Below are 13,979 nucleotides of genomic sequence, written 5' to 3' on the forward strand. Positions count from 1 at the left end.
TGGGTGTTGTTGTTGTTAATTTTATGTTATCGTTGTGGTCGATGTTGTTAGGCCAATGTTGTTTCCTTTATAATTTTGTCATTTCGTTTAATAGTAATGTTGTTGTACTTTTTGCACCTTCTAATTTATTAAATTTACCTTTGTTATGCATTTCACACATTGAAAAAAACCAAACAAGTGGAAAAACAATTTGGTGGAGATAAAATAGAGAAATTATAATTTGGGTAATAAAATAAATGTAAACTATTACCACCCCCTTATTTAGAGCTAGGTTCTCCCATAACCCCCACCTTAAATCAACCCCTCCCAAAACCCCCTGGTCAACCTATACCCAGCTAGATTTGACCCTTTTTTTTTTTTTTGAAAATTCCGATTATAACCCTAGGTTATTGAAAATTAGTTTTGAAATTTCATTTCTCTCTCTCTCTCACGTCTCTCCCCTGCTCACGAGAACTCACCTTTGCCGCCCCTGTCACCGGTGCGTGGTGGCGCGTCCAGTGGCAGATGAAGGTGGTTTTTGGCCCGTTAAACTCGCCTCTCTTTCTTCTTTCTCTTCCCTTGGTTTTCGTTCACCCAGAAACACCCTGAACATAAAACCCAGCTCGCGCACAGTGGATCAACGCCGACGGCTCTCGCCGTTTTCAACGACTTCGCAACCTAATTCTGACCTAGAATTCTTCCTTTCGTTGAGCCCGTCACGATGGTTCGCATCGCTGGCTTCTCCGACGGTTTTCTGGCCGATTTTGACGGTGTTTTTCGTCGACCTAGGTATCAATCTTCGTCCCCTCGACCTGCTCTTGCTATTGGTTGGGTTATTTTAACTTAATTCTTGGTTTTCAGGTTGGGCTGCCACCAAATCCTAAAACCTCAATTCGAGGTTCGAGAATATTTTTGGGTGAGTTTTGTGATTTTCTGTGTGTTGATTGGGGCTGGGCAGCCACTGTGCTTGGTGGTCATCACCCAACTCGGCCATCGAACGATCAATTTTGTGAACCCTGTTTGATTTGTTAAACTATCTGGTCTTAAATAGGTACCTTGGCGATTGAAAAGTGCAACTAAATTCAGTGAATTTAGTAAATTCAGTGAATTTAGTAAATTCAGTTTCACTTCCTGAAAATTATGTTTCACTTATAACTGTGTTTTGTATATAATTATAGTGTTTTGATTTAAATTGTTTTATTGTTCAATTTCAATTAGGATTTGAAGATTTGAAGAATTGAAAATTTAAGGATTTGAAGTTATGATGATTTTGGTTCAGTTTTAGTTGTAATTGAAAAAATGTCCAAAGCTCTATAAATTTGTAACTATTTTTTTTTTTTAATGTTTATGTGAAATCGTTTCAATGTTTGATTTTAGTTTTAGCAAAAAAATTCAATTTCAGCAAAATTCAGTTTCAGTAAAATTAAGTTACAGTGACGTTAGCAAGTGTCACGCCTCAACTCGGGATTTAACTTTAAATTCGAGTTAAGATGTGAATCACGTCCTAATTATATAAATAAAAACTTATATAATTAAGAAATAATTAAATAATAAAAAAACAAAGTTGGATTATGATTAATAAGTTCAAACGGTAACAAACATTACATAACCTTGGTTTTCTCTTAAGTTCTACAAAAGTCACTATAAGCATCAAGCTCCTCGTTCTTTATTTAAATAAAATAATAATAAAACACACAAAATTGTAAGCATAAAGATTTTCAAAACATCATGCATGCCAAACAGCTTTAGGTATCCGCTTCAGCACCTACAAGATCTGTTTCAGGTTAACATCAACAACTTAGTAGGGACATGAATCTTACAACATTTAATTGACTAAATTAAATTAAGTGTCACAATTTAAAACAAATTAAATTATAACATGATATAAAAATAATGCCGATGCATGAATGTGACTTCAATCTTTCTCGTATTCCCAATAACCCCAAAATTCCCCTTTTGTTAGTCATCTCGTCTATATGTCGATTTCCAGCTCTAAAACTCAATATGATAATTTTATCGACCTTTCATTGAAGAGGCTTCACTCCCCATATGTCCACAGGTGGGCTAACCTGAAGCCTGAAACCCCGAAGACTAGACTCAACTACACAAAAGTATTTATTTATTTCCCATCATTTCAGTCTCAACACAAATCTTTTTGACTTATTCTCAAGTCATTACCCTTCCTCATTCCATGATATATATTTTTTTTAAATAATAACTCATGGAATTCAAAGCATAAACTTGCATTAATCAGAAAATAATGCATAAACAATTCAACATTTATCTCCTGTTTATTATGCAATCAAACCATACAATTATATCACTCATATAAAATCATATAACACAATCAATAATATAATTCAAGATCACAAAATTTAATACAATCAATTGCAGTAAAGGTTTTCCTAAGACTCCCTACCTCGATTTCAACTTAGCTTGCTCAAGTCACTATTCTGGGATCTTTAACACCACATTTGAATATAAACCCAGATATACAAATGCCCAAACAAAACATAATATAATTTAGAAAATAAATTAAATATTTTAAACCAACTCACTTTTTCAAAAAATAAAATAAAATAGTTACAGAATAAAAGTCGTTCACTCTCTAATTCTAGTGTGTGTAGTGAAAACACTAAATTAGGAGTCTCAGATCGCAAAAGGAAGGCCATCATCAGACTCAAAATTGAAAATGCAGTGGGGAGGAATTTTCCCCCGCGACCAAAGCCGCCACGCACCAGTGGTGGTGGTCGCGGCACTGTTCATCATCTTCTCCAAATTTCCAGAATTTTCTTATTTTTTCTCAACTTTGTCATAACATTTGACCTATTAAAACTCTATCAAATTGAGCAAACTTATACTCATTTTAATGCTTTGCAACTCTTCTTTTACAACCATATAAATATCACTCAAATCGGACGGGTAAAACTTCAGATAATCGGCCTCAAATTAGGATACCTGAAAATTGCCATTTTTTCCAGAAAATTTCCAGATTTTTTCAGATTTTTCAAACATCGCCCAAATTCAAATATCTTTGATTCTAACACTCTAAAACAGTTTCTAAGACTTATAAATGAAGAAATATAACTTGTACTTCAATTAAAATCGAAGAAAACTACAACCAAAAGGATTTAAAATAAAAAACAAGAAATCTGAAAATTACTCTCTACACTCCATCCGAAAATCAGTTCAATTCTCCACTTAGTTTCTAGGTTTCTTTGGTCACAAAAACTTCTCTAATCACTAAGTGAAACTCACCAAAATCATAAATGACCAATAAATTAAATTCTAAAGAAAAACAGATGGTGCAAAAACATAGAGCTTACATTTTCTTTTCTTTCTCCTTCTCCCCCTCTATCTTTCTTTCCTTCTATCTTTCTCTCTTTCTCTATGGTTTCTTCCTTCGTTTTCTGTTCTTCCTATTGCTGGTTTTATACTCTCCAAAATCTTCTAACGGTATGACAGCTGCAGCATGATGTGGGCTTATCCTGCTGTCTTCCTCCTCTTCACCTAGTCTTCCACCCCTGCTTCCTAGACTTCCACTATCTGGTTCCTAGACCACCACCAGCTGCTGATCAATGCTCCTTCTCACCCACGTCTTCCACATTCTAGCACAAACCAACCTTAAAACTTACATACCAACACAAGCCATCCACACTTATCCCTAAGTTTAATGCTTACTAGTCTAAAATGAACCCAGTTAGAGGTTTAAGAAGTGGTGCAATAGTGGTTTAACACCTTATGCTTCTCCCTCACACAGCACATTAAGTGCTTCTACTTTAACTAATTAACCCCAAAAAAATTAAAATAACACTTTGTTTTAAAAAAAATCTATCTGAAAAAAATTACCCAACTAATAAAGATTAAATAACACAATTAACAATTTAAAGTAACATAAATAAATCCTTTCAAAAACTTAGGTCTTTACAACACGTCAGCAGGTTAATTTAGGAATATAAGTTATAGGGAATTTTGGGAGAGTTTCTAAATAAATAGATGGAGGTTTAGACCATGGCTATAGCTATAACTCTCATTATTCAGACCACTTTAAGACCCATATATGACTATGGCTCTCACTAACTACTGTGAATGACATAATGAATACAATCAACTATTGTACTTATAAAATATATTAAATTATTTTGTATATAGATTTTTTAATTATTTAAAATGGTAGGAAATGTATTTACAAGAAGTCTAACTTTAAGTTTAACCAATCCCTTGACACACGCTCCGCCTGCGTCAATTGACTTTCTCATCATAAACTTGCAACTTTTTTGTTTAAAGTTAACTCACAATAATATTTATTGTTTTAAATCAAATTATTTATTTAATAGTTTTTATATTTGCAGTAATATAAATATTGTTTTAGTTAATTTTTTTGGGTTTTTTTTAAGTCCATTTTTTAAAATTCATTGTTCACCTGGCTCACCAGCTACAGTCAACTACTGTAGCGGTCCACTTTTTAAAACCCGGTGCTACAATGTTTTTTTTTTTTTTTAAATGCCTTTTTTTTTCAGTGCCAATTGGTACATAAAAAAAAAAAATCATAATTTATGTATTTTTCATTCCATAAACATATTAAATAATAACCAACATAAAACACAAAAAATTAAGATGTGACATCCATAATCTTTTACGTTTTAATAGTAAATATAATTGTTACTATTGAATAGTAATAATCACCTATTGCTACTACCTGGCAGTAACAATTACTACCGAAAGTGTGAAAGTTTATGTTTACACTTACATTGATAAACAGTAATAACCATAGCCTCACTTACATATTGTTGCAGTAACAACCATAATCTCACTTACACATTGTTACTGTTTGTCAATAACAATCATAGTCTCACTTACATATTGTTACTACATATTGTTACTGACAAGCAATAACAACCATAGCCTCACTTACATATTGTTGCAGTAACAACCATACTCTCACTTACACATTATTACTGTTTGTCAATTACAATCATAATCTCACTTACACATTGCTACTACTTGTTAGTAATAATCATAACCCCACTTACATATTGTTACTGCATATTGTTACTAACAAACAGTAACAACCATAGCACCACTTACATATTGTTACTAACAAGCAGTAACAATAACAATAACAAGTGAACCTCACTTACATTTTCAATTTTAAGTAAATAATTCACAGCAAACCTTACATATTAAACTACTCAGTGTGAAAAAATCAAAATAAGTGAGATTTCATGTCCTAAGAACATAAAAATCATAGTAAAATTAAAGGTTGTTACTGCCAAGCAGTAGCAATAATAAGTTGTTACTGACAAACGGTAGCCAACTAAAGTCTCACTTACATTTTCAATTCTAAGTCAAAGAATTGACAGCAAGCCTTACACCTTTAAAAAATAAAAACGTTTGGCTATAACTAAAACTGCTAGAGGCCCAAAATCACTCGATTTTTTATTGTTTAATATTTTAAAAATAAAAACGTAAAAGCATAGCACCTAATATTCTCATCAGTTTTTTCATGCTTTCTCAGCAACCAAACAAGAAAAATCATATTAAAAAAATAAAAATATGCAAAATTAGATGAAGAAATCGATTAGATCTAATATCATACCCACCGAAAGAATCAATATACCAAAGAATGAATCAAAAGATTCAAAACAAAAGTCATACACCTATAATCAGAACACGTACAAGAAATAAAATAGAAAAAACCAAAAAACATTATGATTTTCAGATCCAAACAAGGCACAAACAAATCACGGAAATCAATCACCAAAAAACAAAGGAAAATTAGATTTAGTGAAAGAGAGATGAGAAGATTGTCCTGTTTGTGACCAACGCCTTTATGGACAGTGTGGCACTGAGGCTGAGCGCAAATGGTCTTGAAGATTTTCTCTCTGAGACTCCGACCTTTGAAGAGAGAGAATGGGGAGAGAATGAAAAAGGGAGTAGGAGAGAGACGGAGATAAACAGAGAGAGAAACGGAGAAGGAAAAAAATGACCGGTTTGGTATAAACTGGACTTCTTTCAAACACAAAAAAAAAAAAAGTGCTGCTATTTGCACACTTTTTTTTTCTTTTTGCACACCCTTTTATAAAAAAAAAAATCAAAACTAAAAAAAAAAGATACACTTACCCTTCACCCAACACACCCTAACTCCATTTTTTCTCTTCTGCACACCCCATCAACAGACAAAAAAAAAAAACACACACCCCCCCTTCATCTCCCTCACCCGACCACACCCACCGGCCACCCACGCAGCACCCACCTCCTCCCTCCCCTCCACCAAGCCCAGCCCCGTCGCACCCTCCCTCCAGCCCCGACCCAGCCCACCTCCTTCCCATCCATGCACCCAGCCCGACCTCCTCCCTCCCCTCCACCAAGCCCCAGCCCGACCACCTCCAGAGCTTCCTTCTTTCTCTGCAACTCGTTTTATATGCGACAACAATATGGCCAATAGCCAAAACCAGCGAGCAGATGAACAGAGCTATTTCGGTGGCTCTTATAAAGAACTTCAAAACTCACATATAGTTTTGCATGGGTTCTATGGCTAAAATCAGTTTCAATCTAATGCCTGGTTCTAAATGATCAATTGACAGTAAAGAAACTTGATATACAAACAAGGATAAAGAGAAGAACTTGGTACCTCTTTAACAATGAACCTCAACATGTTTGAAAATTTTCCAACAGCAGGAACACCTTCTGGCTTCTCAAATGCCAAAAAGGTCTGTCCAGGTGTATCATAAGGAAGAGATCGGGCTGGGGCTTGGTGGAGGGGAGGGAGGAGGTCGGGCTGGGTGCATGGATGGGAAGGAGGTGGGCTGGGTCGGGGCTGGAGGGAGGGTGCGACGGGGCTGGGCTTGGTGGAGGGGAGGGAGGAGGTGGGTGCTGCGTGGGTGGCCGGTGGGTGTGGTCGGGTGAGGGAGATGAAGGGGGTGTGTGTGTTTTTTTTTTTTGTCTGTTGATGGGGTGTGCAGATGGGGTGTGCAGAAGAGAAAAAATGGAGTTAGGGTGTGTTGGGTGAGGGGTAAGTGTGTCTTTTCTTTTGAGTTTTGATTTTTTTTTTTACAAAAGGGTGTGCAAAAAGAAAAAACAGGGTGTGCAAATAGCAGCACTAAAAAAAAAAGATCCGATTCTTAAAAGTAGTGAGAGTCCAAAATTAAACTTTATAATCATTTACTTAATTATTTTTTCTTTGGGCTTGTGTTATAACGTTGTTTGTTTGAAAAATAGAGAGAGAGAGAGAGAGATTTATTTTATTGAATTTAAATTTTATTATTATTGTTTTACTATTTTGCCCTTACTTTATTAAATAATTTTCCTGTAGTATTTTTTTAGTAAGGTGATTTAGAGTTTATAAAAATTTCACCTAAGATGAGAGTTTGCTTATATATATATATATTATAAATCAATAGTTTTACAAACCTTTTTTTCCAATCTATATGTCAGAGTGGAGAAGAACTTACATATCCCCCCATGTCATACCACATGACATCCCCCCTCATTCATTGGCTCTTTTTCTCTCTCTCTCTCTCTCTCTCTCTCTCTCATATCTTGTATCTATCTTTTTCTTGAAGGGATGCCATCATTACAATATGAGAATAAGTAAATTTTTCAGTCAGACTAACATGTGATAATGTGGTGTGATTTTTTTTTTCTTTTTATGAAAATTTGATGATTTGGTGTGGCCATATTATGTTATGAAACAAAACTAAAAAAATTGTATTTTTCTTTGAAGAAAAAACATTATTTATCATGGTTGTATGTCTCAGGTGTCTATTTTTCTCTTCACGTGCTATGTCATGTGATGAAGAAAATAGAGACAATAATAAGTAAATACACTTTATTTTTAATCGGAAGTATATATACTTGTTACTTAAAAGTTTTACTAAATTTTCATATTTTGAATATAGTAGGTCATTCAATAACAAAACTTAAAAAAGGAAAAAAAAAAGAAAAAAGAAAAAACAAAAGAAGCAAAGGAGGGTAGTGTTTGGAGACGCATAAGATGAAGTCCTCCAGTGGAACAGCAATCTATCTATTTGGAAACAAATCCGGCGTCAGATAATAAAGTGCGCACCCATATAAAAGGGTTTTCTTCACCTCCTGCGCAAATTAGGGCTTACCCCTTCCCATTTCCAGTTTTCACTTGGATCCATCAAACTGTACGCTATGGTACGCTATACTTCTCTCCTTCTCTATCTGAAAATCTCTTGTTCTTTTTTTCGTCCTTTTATGTGTATTTCAATACCTGTTTCTAATTTGCTGCAATGCCTGCATATTTAGGGACGCTGAAAGTGAATAAAAATGGTGTGTTTCTGTGATTCTCTGCAACTAAATGGAAAACCCATCATTGATTTTTCAGTCTGGTTAAGGAGCAATGTTTAGTTCTGCATAATGTGGTAGAAATTTGATTGGTTTTGGCTGCATGTGGCATGTGGGTTTATGTTTTTCCTAGGAAAGTGAATTTATATTGTAATGTATTCTTAAGCAGGAAGAGAAAAAATTGGAAATGCCTTCAATTTCTGTGGTGAATTGGAGAATTTTAATTTGGGAATGTGATATTTTGGATAATACGTATGTGTGCGTGTATATTTAAATCAATGTGTATGTATGGGTTTGAGCCTTCACTTTGTGTTTAGGACACTCAGCTTCCATGTGCCAACTTTGAGGGTTGTGTGTTAATATTGCTTGTAATCCCAAAACATCTTAGATATACAAAATGATGAAAATAATGTATGATGAAGTAATGAATGAGTGGAACGGTCAGTGGATGCTTGCCAATGTGTTCTGCTCAAATCTATTGTGGAATGTGATGAAAGATGTACTTATGTAAAGTTGAAAATATGAAAATGTAAATAACCATCTGGCCATATTACAATATTCTTGCACCTTTAAATCCTGAAGAATCAATACTGTGTTTAGTGCAAAGTGTTGATCAAGATTCAAGCCATAATTCAAATTTTCTATGCTCATGGGAGTATAGTATGTGTGAATCATTTATACGGAAGTAATACTAAAACCATCATCGTACATCAGCATCAGCATCACTAATGATTTCTTCTTTTGGTTTTTATATTAATGCACATTTTAGTTAGTTTCTGTTTATTATTCTGACATGGCCTGTTCTCCTATAATGTATTCATATATCTTCCAGGTTGAACCCTTTTTCTTTCTTTTCTTTTTTTAAATTTTTATTTGGATCTGAATACCGTGTTGATTCAGTAATTGATACTTTTTTCTGATTTTTACAGTATCAGATGCAGCTCTTATAGTTACATTAATCAGAACAATGAGAGTATAATGTCTGAAGAGGCCGGACTAATGTTGGTGGTTTATGATGATCCCTCAGACCAACGATCTTTGTCTTTGGATGATACCAGCAGCACTGAGGAGTCACCTGATGAAACCAGGCTTTCATTAGAGATCACAAACGATGCGATTCCATATATTGGACAAAGATTTTCTACTCATGATGCGGCTTATGAATTCTATAGTGAATTTGCAAAGCGATGTGGATTCTCAATCCGGCGGCACCGAACAGAAGGAAAAGATGGGGTAGGCAAAGGACTTACAAGACGCTACTTTGTCTGCCACCGTGCTGGCAACACCCCAACTAAAAACTCCAATGAAAGTAAGCCTCAAAGGAATAGAAAGTCCTCCAGATGTGGATGTCAAGCATACATGCGGATAAGCAAGACAACAGAATTGGGAGCACCAGAATGGCGTATCACGGGTTTTGCCAACCACCATAATCATGAACTCTTAGAGCCAAACCAAGTTCGTTTCCTTCCTGCATACCGGACTATATCTGAGTCAGATAAGAGCCGGATCCTTATGTTTGCCAAGACAGGAATTTCAGTGCAGCAAATGATGAGGCTCATGGAGCTTGAGAAGTGTGTAGAACCAGGATATTTACCCTTCACTGAAAAGGATGTGAGGAATTTGCTCCAGTCATTTAGGAAATTAGATCCAGAGGAGGAGAGCATAGACTTGTTAAGAATGTGCAGAAACATCAAGGAGAAAGATCCCAACTTCAAGTTTGAGTACACACTTGACTTGAACAACAAATTAGAGAATATCGCCTGGTCATATGCATCATCAGTCCAGTCATATGAGATATTTGGTGACGCAGTGGTGTTTGATACGACTCATCGCTTAACTGCATTCGACATGCCACTTGGGGTATGGGTTGGAATAAATAATTATGGCATGCCTTGCTTCTTTGGCTGTGTGCTTCTACGAGAGGAAAGTTTAAGGTCGTTTTCATGGGCATTGAAGGTAATAGAGTGAAAACGATGTATCTTATTATTTTTCTTTAATCAATCTAGCATAGCACATCATTTTATATTGCACGTATAGATACCTTAAGTTTAACTTAAACCAATCAATTAATTGTTGTTCTCTTCTATGACATAACCAAAAACCAGTGGAACATGGGAGGATGTAAGTGTAGATTCTGAATAGGTGGGATGCATAGTATGGGAGGTGAGAAAACTTTAAAGTGGCAGGTAGCCTTAAGGATTGGCCAGTTGTGTTTTGAACATGCATAAGAAATTTTAGCTAAGTGATTGTGGTTCAAACAGGGGACACTGTATTCCTTTTTTTTTTTCCTTAATAATTATTGGCAGTTTTGTATTAGGGCTTTTAGAGTACTAGGGAGCATGTTCTTATCAGATTATAGTAGTCAATTCACATGAAATTGGGAACTTTTGGTACCCACTTAGTAAATGCAGATGATCTCCCTCTTATGTGTTCAGTGCCTCCATCAGTTTTTTACAGTTTGCCAGTTTTTTACTGTTAATGAATATCTGGCACATACAACATGTATTTCTTCATTAATAACTTTACCCAAATTTACATTGGTTTTCTGTTTTGTATTGATATGTATGGAAGGCATTCCTGGGGTTCATGTATGGGAAGGCACCCCAAACAATATTAACTGACCAAAATGTGTTTCTCAAAGAAGCAATAAGCATGGAACTGCCAACAACTAAACATGCGCTATGCATATGGATGATAGTGGCAAAGTTTCCATCCTGGTTTAATGCTGTTTTGGGTGAACGTTACAATGAGTGGAAGAGCGAGTTTTATCGCATTTACAATTTGGAGTCGATAGAGGATTTCGAACTAGGGTGGAGGGACTTGGTAAATTCTTTTGGGCTTCACTCTAACAGGCACATAGTCAACTTGTATGGCCTGCGCTCACTTTGGGCATTACCGTTCTTGAGAAGCCATTTCTTTGCAGGAATGACTACAATTGGTCAGTCAAAGTCAATTAATGCATTCATCCAACGATTTTTGAGTGCACAGACCCGGCTTGCGCATTTTGTTGAACAAGTATGCTGTTCTCTCTTGCTGTTACTATAAAATGATAATAGATTAATTTTGATATTCCATTTAATTTTGAGAGTATTCTTATCTATCATGACTGTTGTTTGCTCAAAAAGTGTGTGGTTAAGTCTTACTATCACTCAATGGTCACTTACAGATGATGTTAACATATGAAGATTCAATATTGATAATGCTTTTTATGTAAGCTCTTTGCAATTTTATCTTGCCTAGTACGCATGAAGTATGGTGTTTGAATGTTTTCCATTGCTGGGTCATAAATATTCTCAATTCACCCACGATTTTGTAGCACATCAGACCATGGAAATTGGTGTTTATTTCTGTGTGACACCCAAACACACACAGACACTCTTTAAACAAGTAAAACCACAACAGTAACAATGAAGGAAGAGGTATAGAGATACAATATTATGCTTCTTGTGGTGAATGTGATATCTACCTATCTTTGACCTGAAAATGCTAAAACTTTATATTTGTCTTTGGAACCTGAATTTTGTCAAACAGTCAGATTGAAAGGTCAATTTGTCTGCTGATTTGGAATTTCTTTAAAGTACAGAAGACCAATTGTGAGGATTCATTAATGGAAATTGATGATTGCTAACCTGTTATCTGTATTTGAAAAGAATGTTTTCCTGAGAGTACATCATGCTTGGGTGATAGGCATAGAAGATTATATTTGTCATCAGTAACAACCTCAAGTAATTATTGGCTTCCTTACGCTGCTGATTTCTCCATGTGGTTTAGGCGCGTGTCGATGATGTTGATTTTCTACACTTATTATATGAACTTGTGGATTTTCTGCTCTTATTATATGAACTTGCTGGTGGATTGAACATAACTTTACCTGGAATTAGGTTTTGTGGAAGGTAGTCTACATGTGGATGGCTTATCTTGTTGGCATTTAGGTAATAAATCTAATCAACTTATCTAATATAAATAACTGGTTAATGTGCATTTTGATGAATGCAATATAAAATAGCAATTTTATGGAGCCAGAAAGCTTAAATATCTTATAGATATTTTTCGGAAGAGTAGGTCCTTAATTCAAATCTTCACTCCCCTAAATTACCTCAATTGTCATCTTAGGTTGAACATTTCCTTTTGTAGCATATGAGGCATCTCTTTTCTTTGGTGCAAAAAGCTTTTATGTTCTCTATTATTTACTTTGGTTTGCATGAGCAGGTGGCTGTTGCTGTGGATTTTAAAGATCAAGCTGGAGAACAACAAACAATGCAGCAGAATCTCCAAAATATATGCCTGAAAACAGGAGCCCCCATGGAATCCCATGCTGCCTCAATCCTTACTCCTTTTGCTTTCTCTAAGCTTCAAGAACAACTTGTTTTGGCTGCCCACTATGCATCTTTTCAGATGCAAGATGGTTTTCTTGTGCGACACCACACAAAAGAAGATGGAGGTCGGAAGGTGTATTGGGTTCCTCGGGAAGGCATCATAAGTTGCAGTTGCCACCACTTTGAGTTCTCTGGAATTCTCTGTCGCCATGCACTTCGAGTTCTCTCAACAGGAAATTGCTTTCAGATCCCTGATAGATATCTTCCTGTCCGTTGGCGCCGGATCAGCACGTCTTCTGCAAAACTCCTTCAGAGTGCTCCAAACGATCACGCAGAAAGAATACAGTTACTGCAGAGTATGGTATCAACTCTTGTAACAGAATCTGCCAAATCCAGAGAGAGGCTAGATATAGCAACCGAGCAAGTCGCAATTCTCTTATCTCGTATACGAGAGCAGCCTGTTTCATTGCAAAGTGTGAGAGAGATTTCTTCAATGCATAGGAATATTTGATTCATACTGTTAAAAGTTAGCTTAGTCAGAATTCTCATGGAAAGTGGGAGTGTGGGACATGTCAAGATTTGGCAAAGAATGAAAGTTGGGCGGGATTGAAAGCTATTATTGGCATCAGAGTGTTGGGAGCTGGCATGTGGGATGAAGTTCTTTGCTTGACCTTGCTGTAGTTTTCTGGGTACATGGGATCATAATTATTCAAGGCGTTGGTCTTGCTGGACGTCATTTCATATGCCCTACTCTTATGGCAGATTGCTTTCATCGGGATTTTGATATGTACAAAGAATATATAGAAAAGAGATCTTGTTCATATGTATCTCCTTTTGTTTGTATAAAACAAATTTCTTCAGGTTGGCAATTAGGATACAAGAATGATGAATGCATAGAGGCATAATTTGCTTTGAAGCAATGAAATTGGAAGGATCAGTCGGAGCACTTTTTTCTTTCTGTATTTTTTTTTTAATTTGGGAGAGGGAGATTTGAATTTGGGACATTTCCAATATATTTTGGAGAGATTTATCTTTAGATGAATAGTTAGTATTTTTGTTGAGTGTTTCAAAATCCCACAACCTAAAAGCCCAAAAATTGTTGAGTGTTTCAAAATCCCACAACCTAAAAGCCCAAAAATTCCGACCAAAACAGAAAGAAAAAGGCCAAAAATACAACTTTGTTTTTTTTTTTTTTTTTTATTATTGTTTTTTATTTATGAGACGGTTGGTGTTTAGTGGTCGAGCTATAGCATAGGTACCAACCCAACTTGGAATTGACAATCAAATGTAGAATCTAGGGGTGTGATTAGGACGGATCGGATCGAAAATAGGGTGTTTCAATTTCAATCTAGAAAATTTTGGAATGAAATT

The 13,979-nt window shown here is 35.6% G+C and overlaps 1 protein-coding gene across 2 annotated transcripts; it reads left to right on the plus strand.

Moving 5' to 3' along the window:
• Positions 1–8,008: 8,008 nt before the first annotated feature.
• Positions 8,009–13,570, plus strand: FRS11 (FAR1-related sequence 11). Of its 2 annotated transcripts, none has more exons than XM_086250799.1 (4): positions 8,009–8,142; positions 9,222–10,248; positions 10,864–11,307; positions 12,502–13,570. In XM_086250799.1, the coding sequence occupies exons 2-4, from the start codon at positions 9,271–9,273 to the stop codon at positions 13,117–13,119; spliced, it is 2,040 nt and encodes a 679-aa protein (XP_086106925.1). In that variant the 5' UTR covers positions 8,009–8,142; positions 9,222–9,270; the 3' UTR covers positions 13,120–13,570. The 2 variants fall into 2 exon arrangements, with proteins under 2 accessions (XP_086106925.1, XP_086106926.1); XM_086250800.1 differs by lacking the exon at positions 8,009–8,142 and adding an exon at positions 8,186–8,277.
• The last annotated feature ends 409 nt before the right edge of the window (positions 13,571–13,979 follow it).

The sequence above is a fragment of the Dryas octopetala genome, chromosome 7 (assembly GCF_963921425.1).
Source record: "Dryas octopetala chromosome 7, drDryOcto1.1, whole genome shotgun sequence".
Lineage (NCBI taxonomy): Eukaryota > Viridiplantae > Streptophyta > Magnoliopsida > Rosales > Rosaceae > Dryas > Dryas octopetala.

Bases quoted from the DNA above. Each gene is read 5' to 3' on its own strand.
- FRS11 (XM_086250799.1), top strand. From the start codon at position 9,271: ATGTCTGAAGAGGCCGGACTAATGTTGGTGGTTTATGATGATCCCTCA. The intron at 10,249-10,863 runs GTAATAGAGTGA...TATGTATGGAAG, and splicing joins CGTTTTCATGGGCATTGAAG to GCATTCCTGGGGTTCATGTA. The intron at 11,308-12,501 runs GTATGCTGTTCT...TTGCATGAGCAG, and splicing joins TTGCGCATTTTGTTGAACAA to GTGGCTGTTGCTGTGGATTT.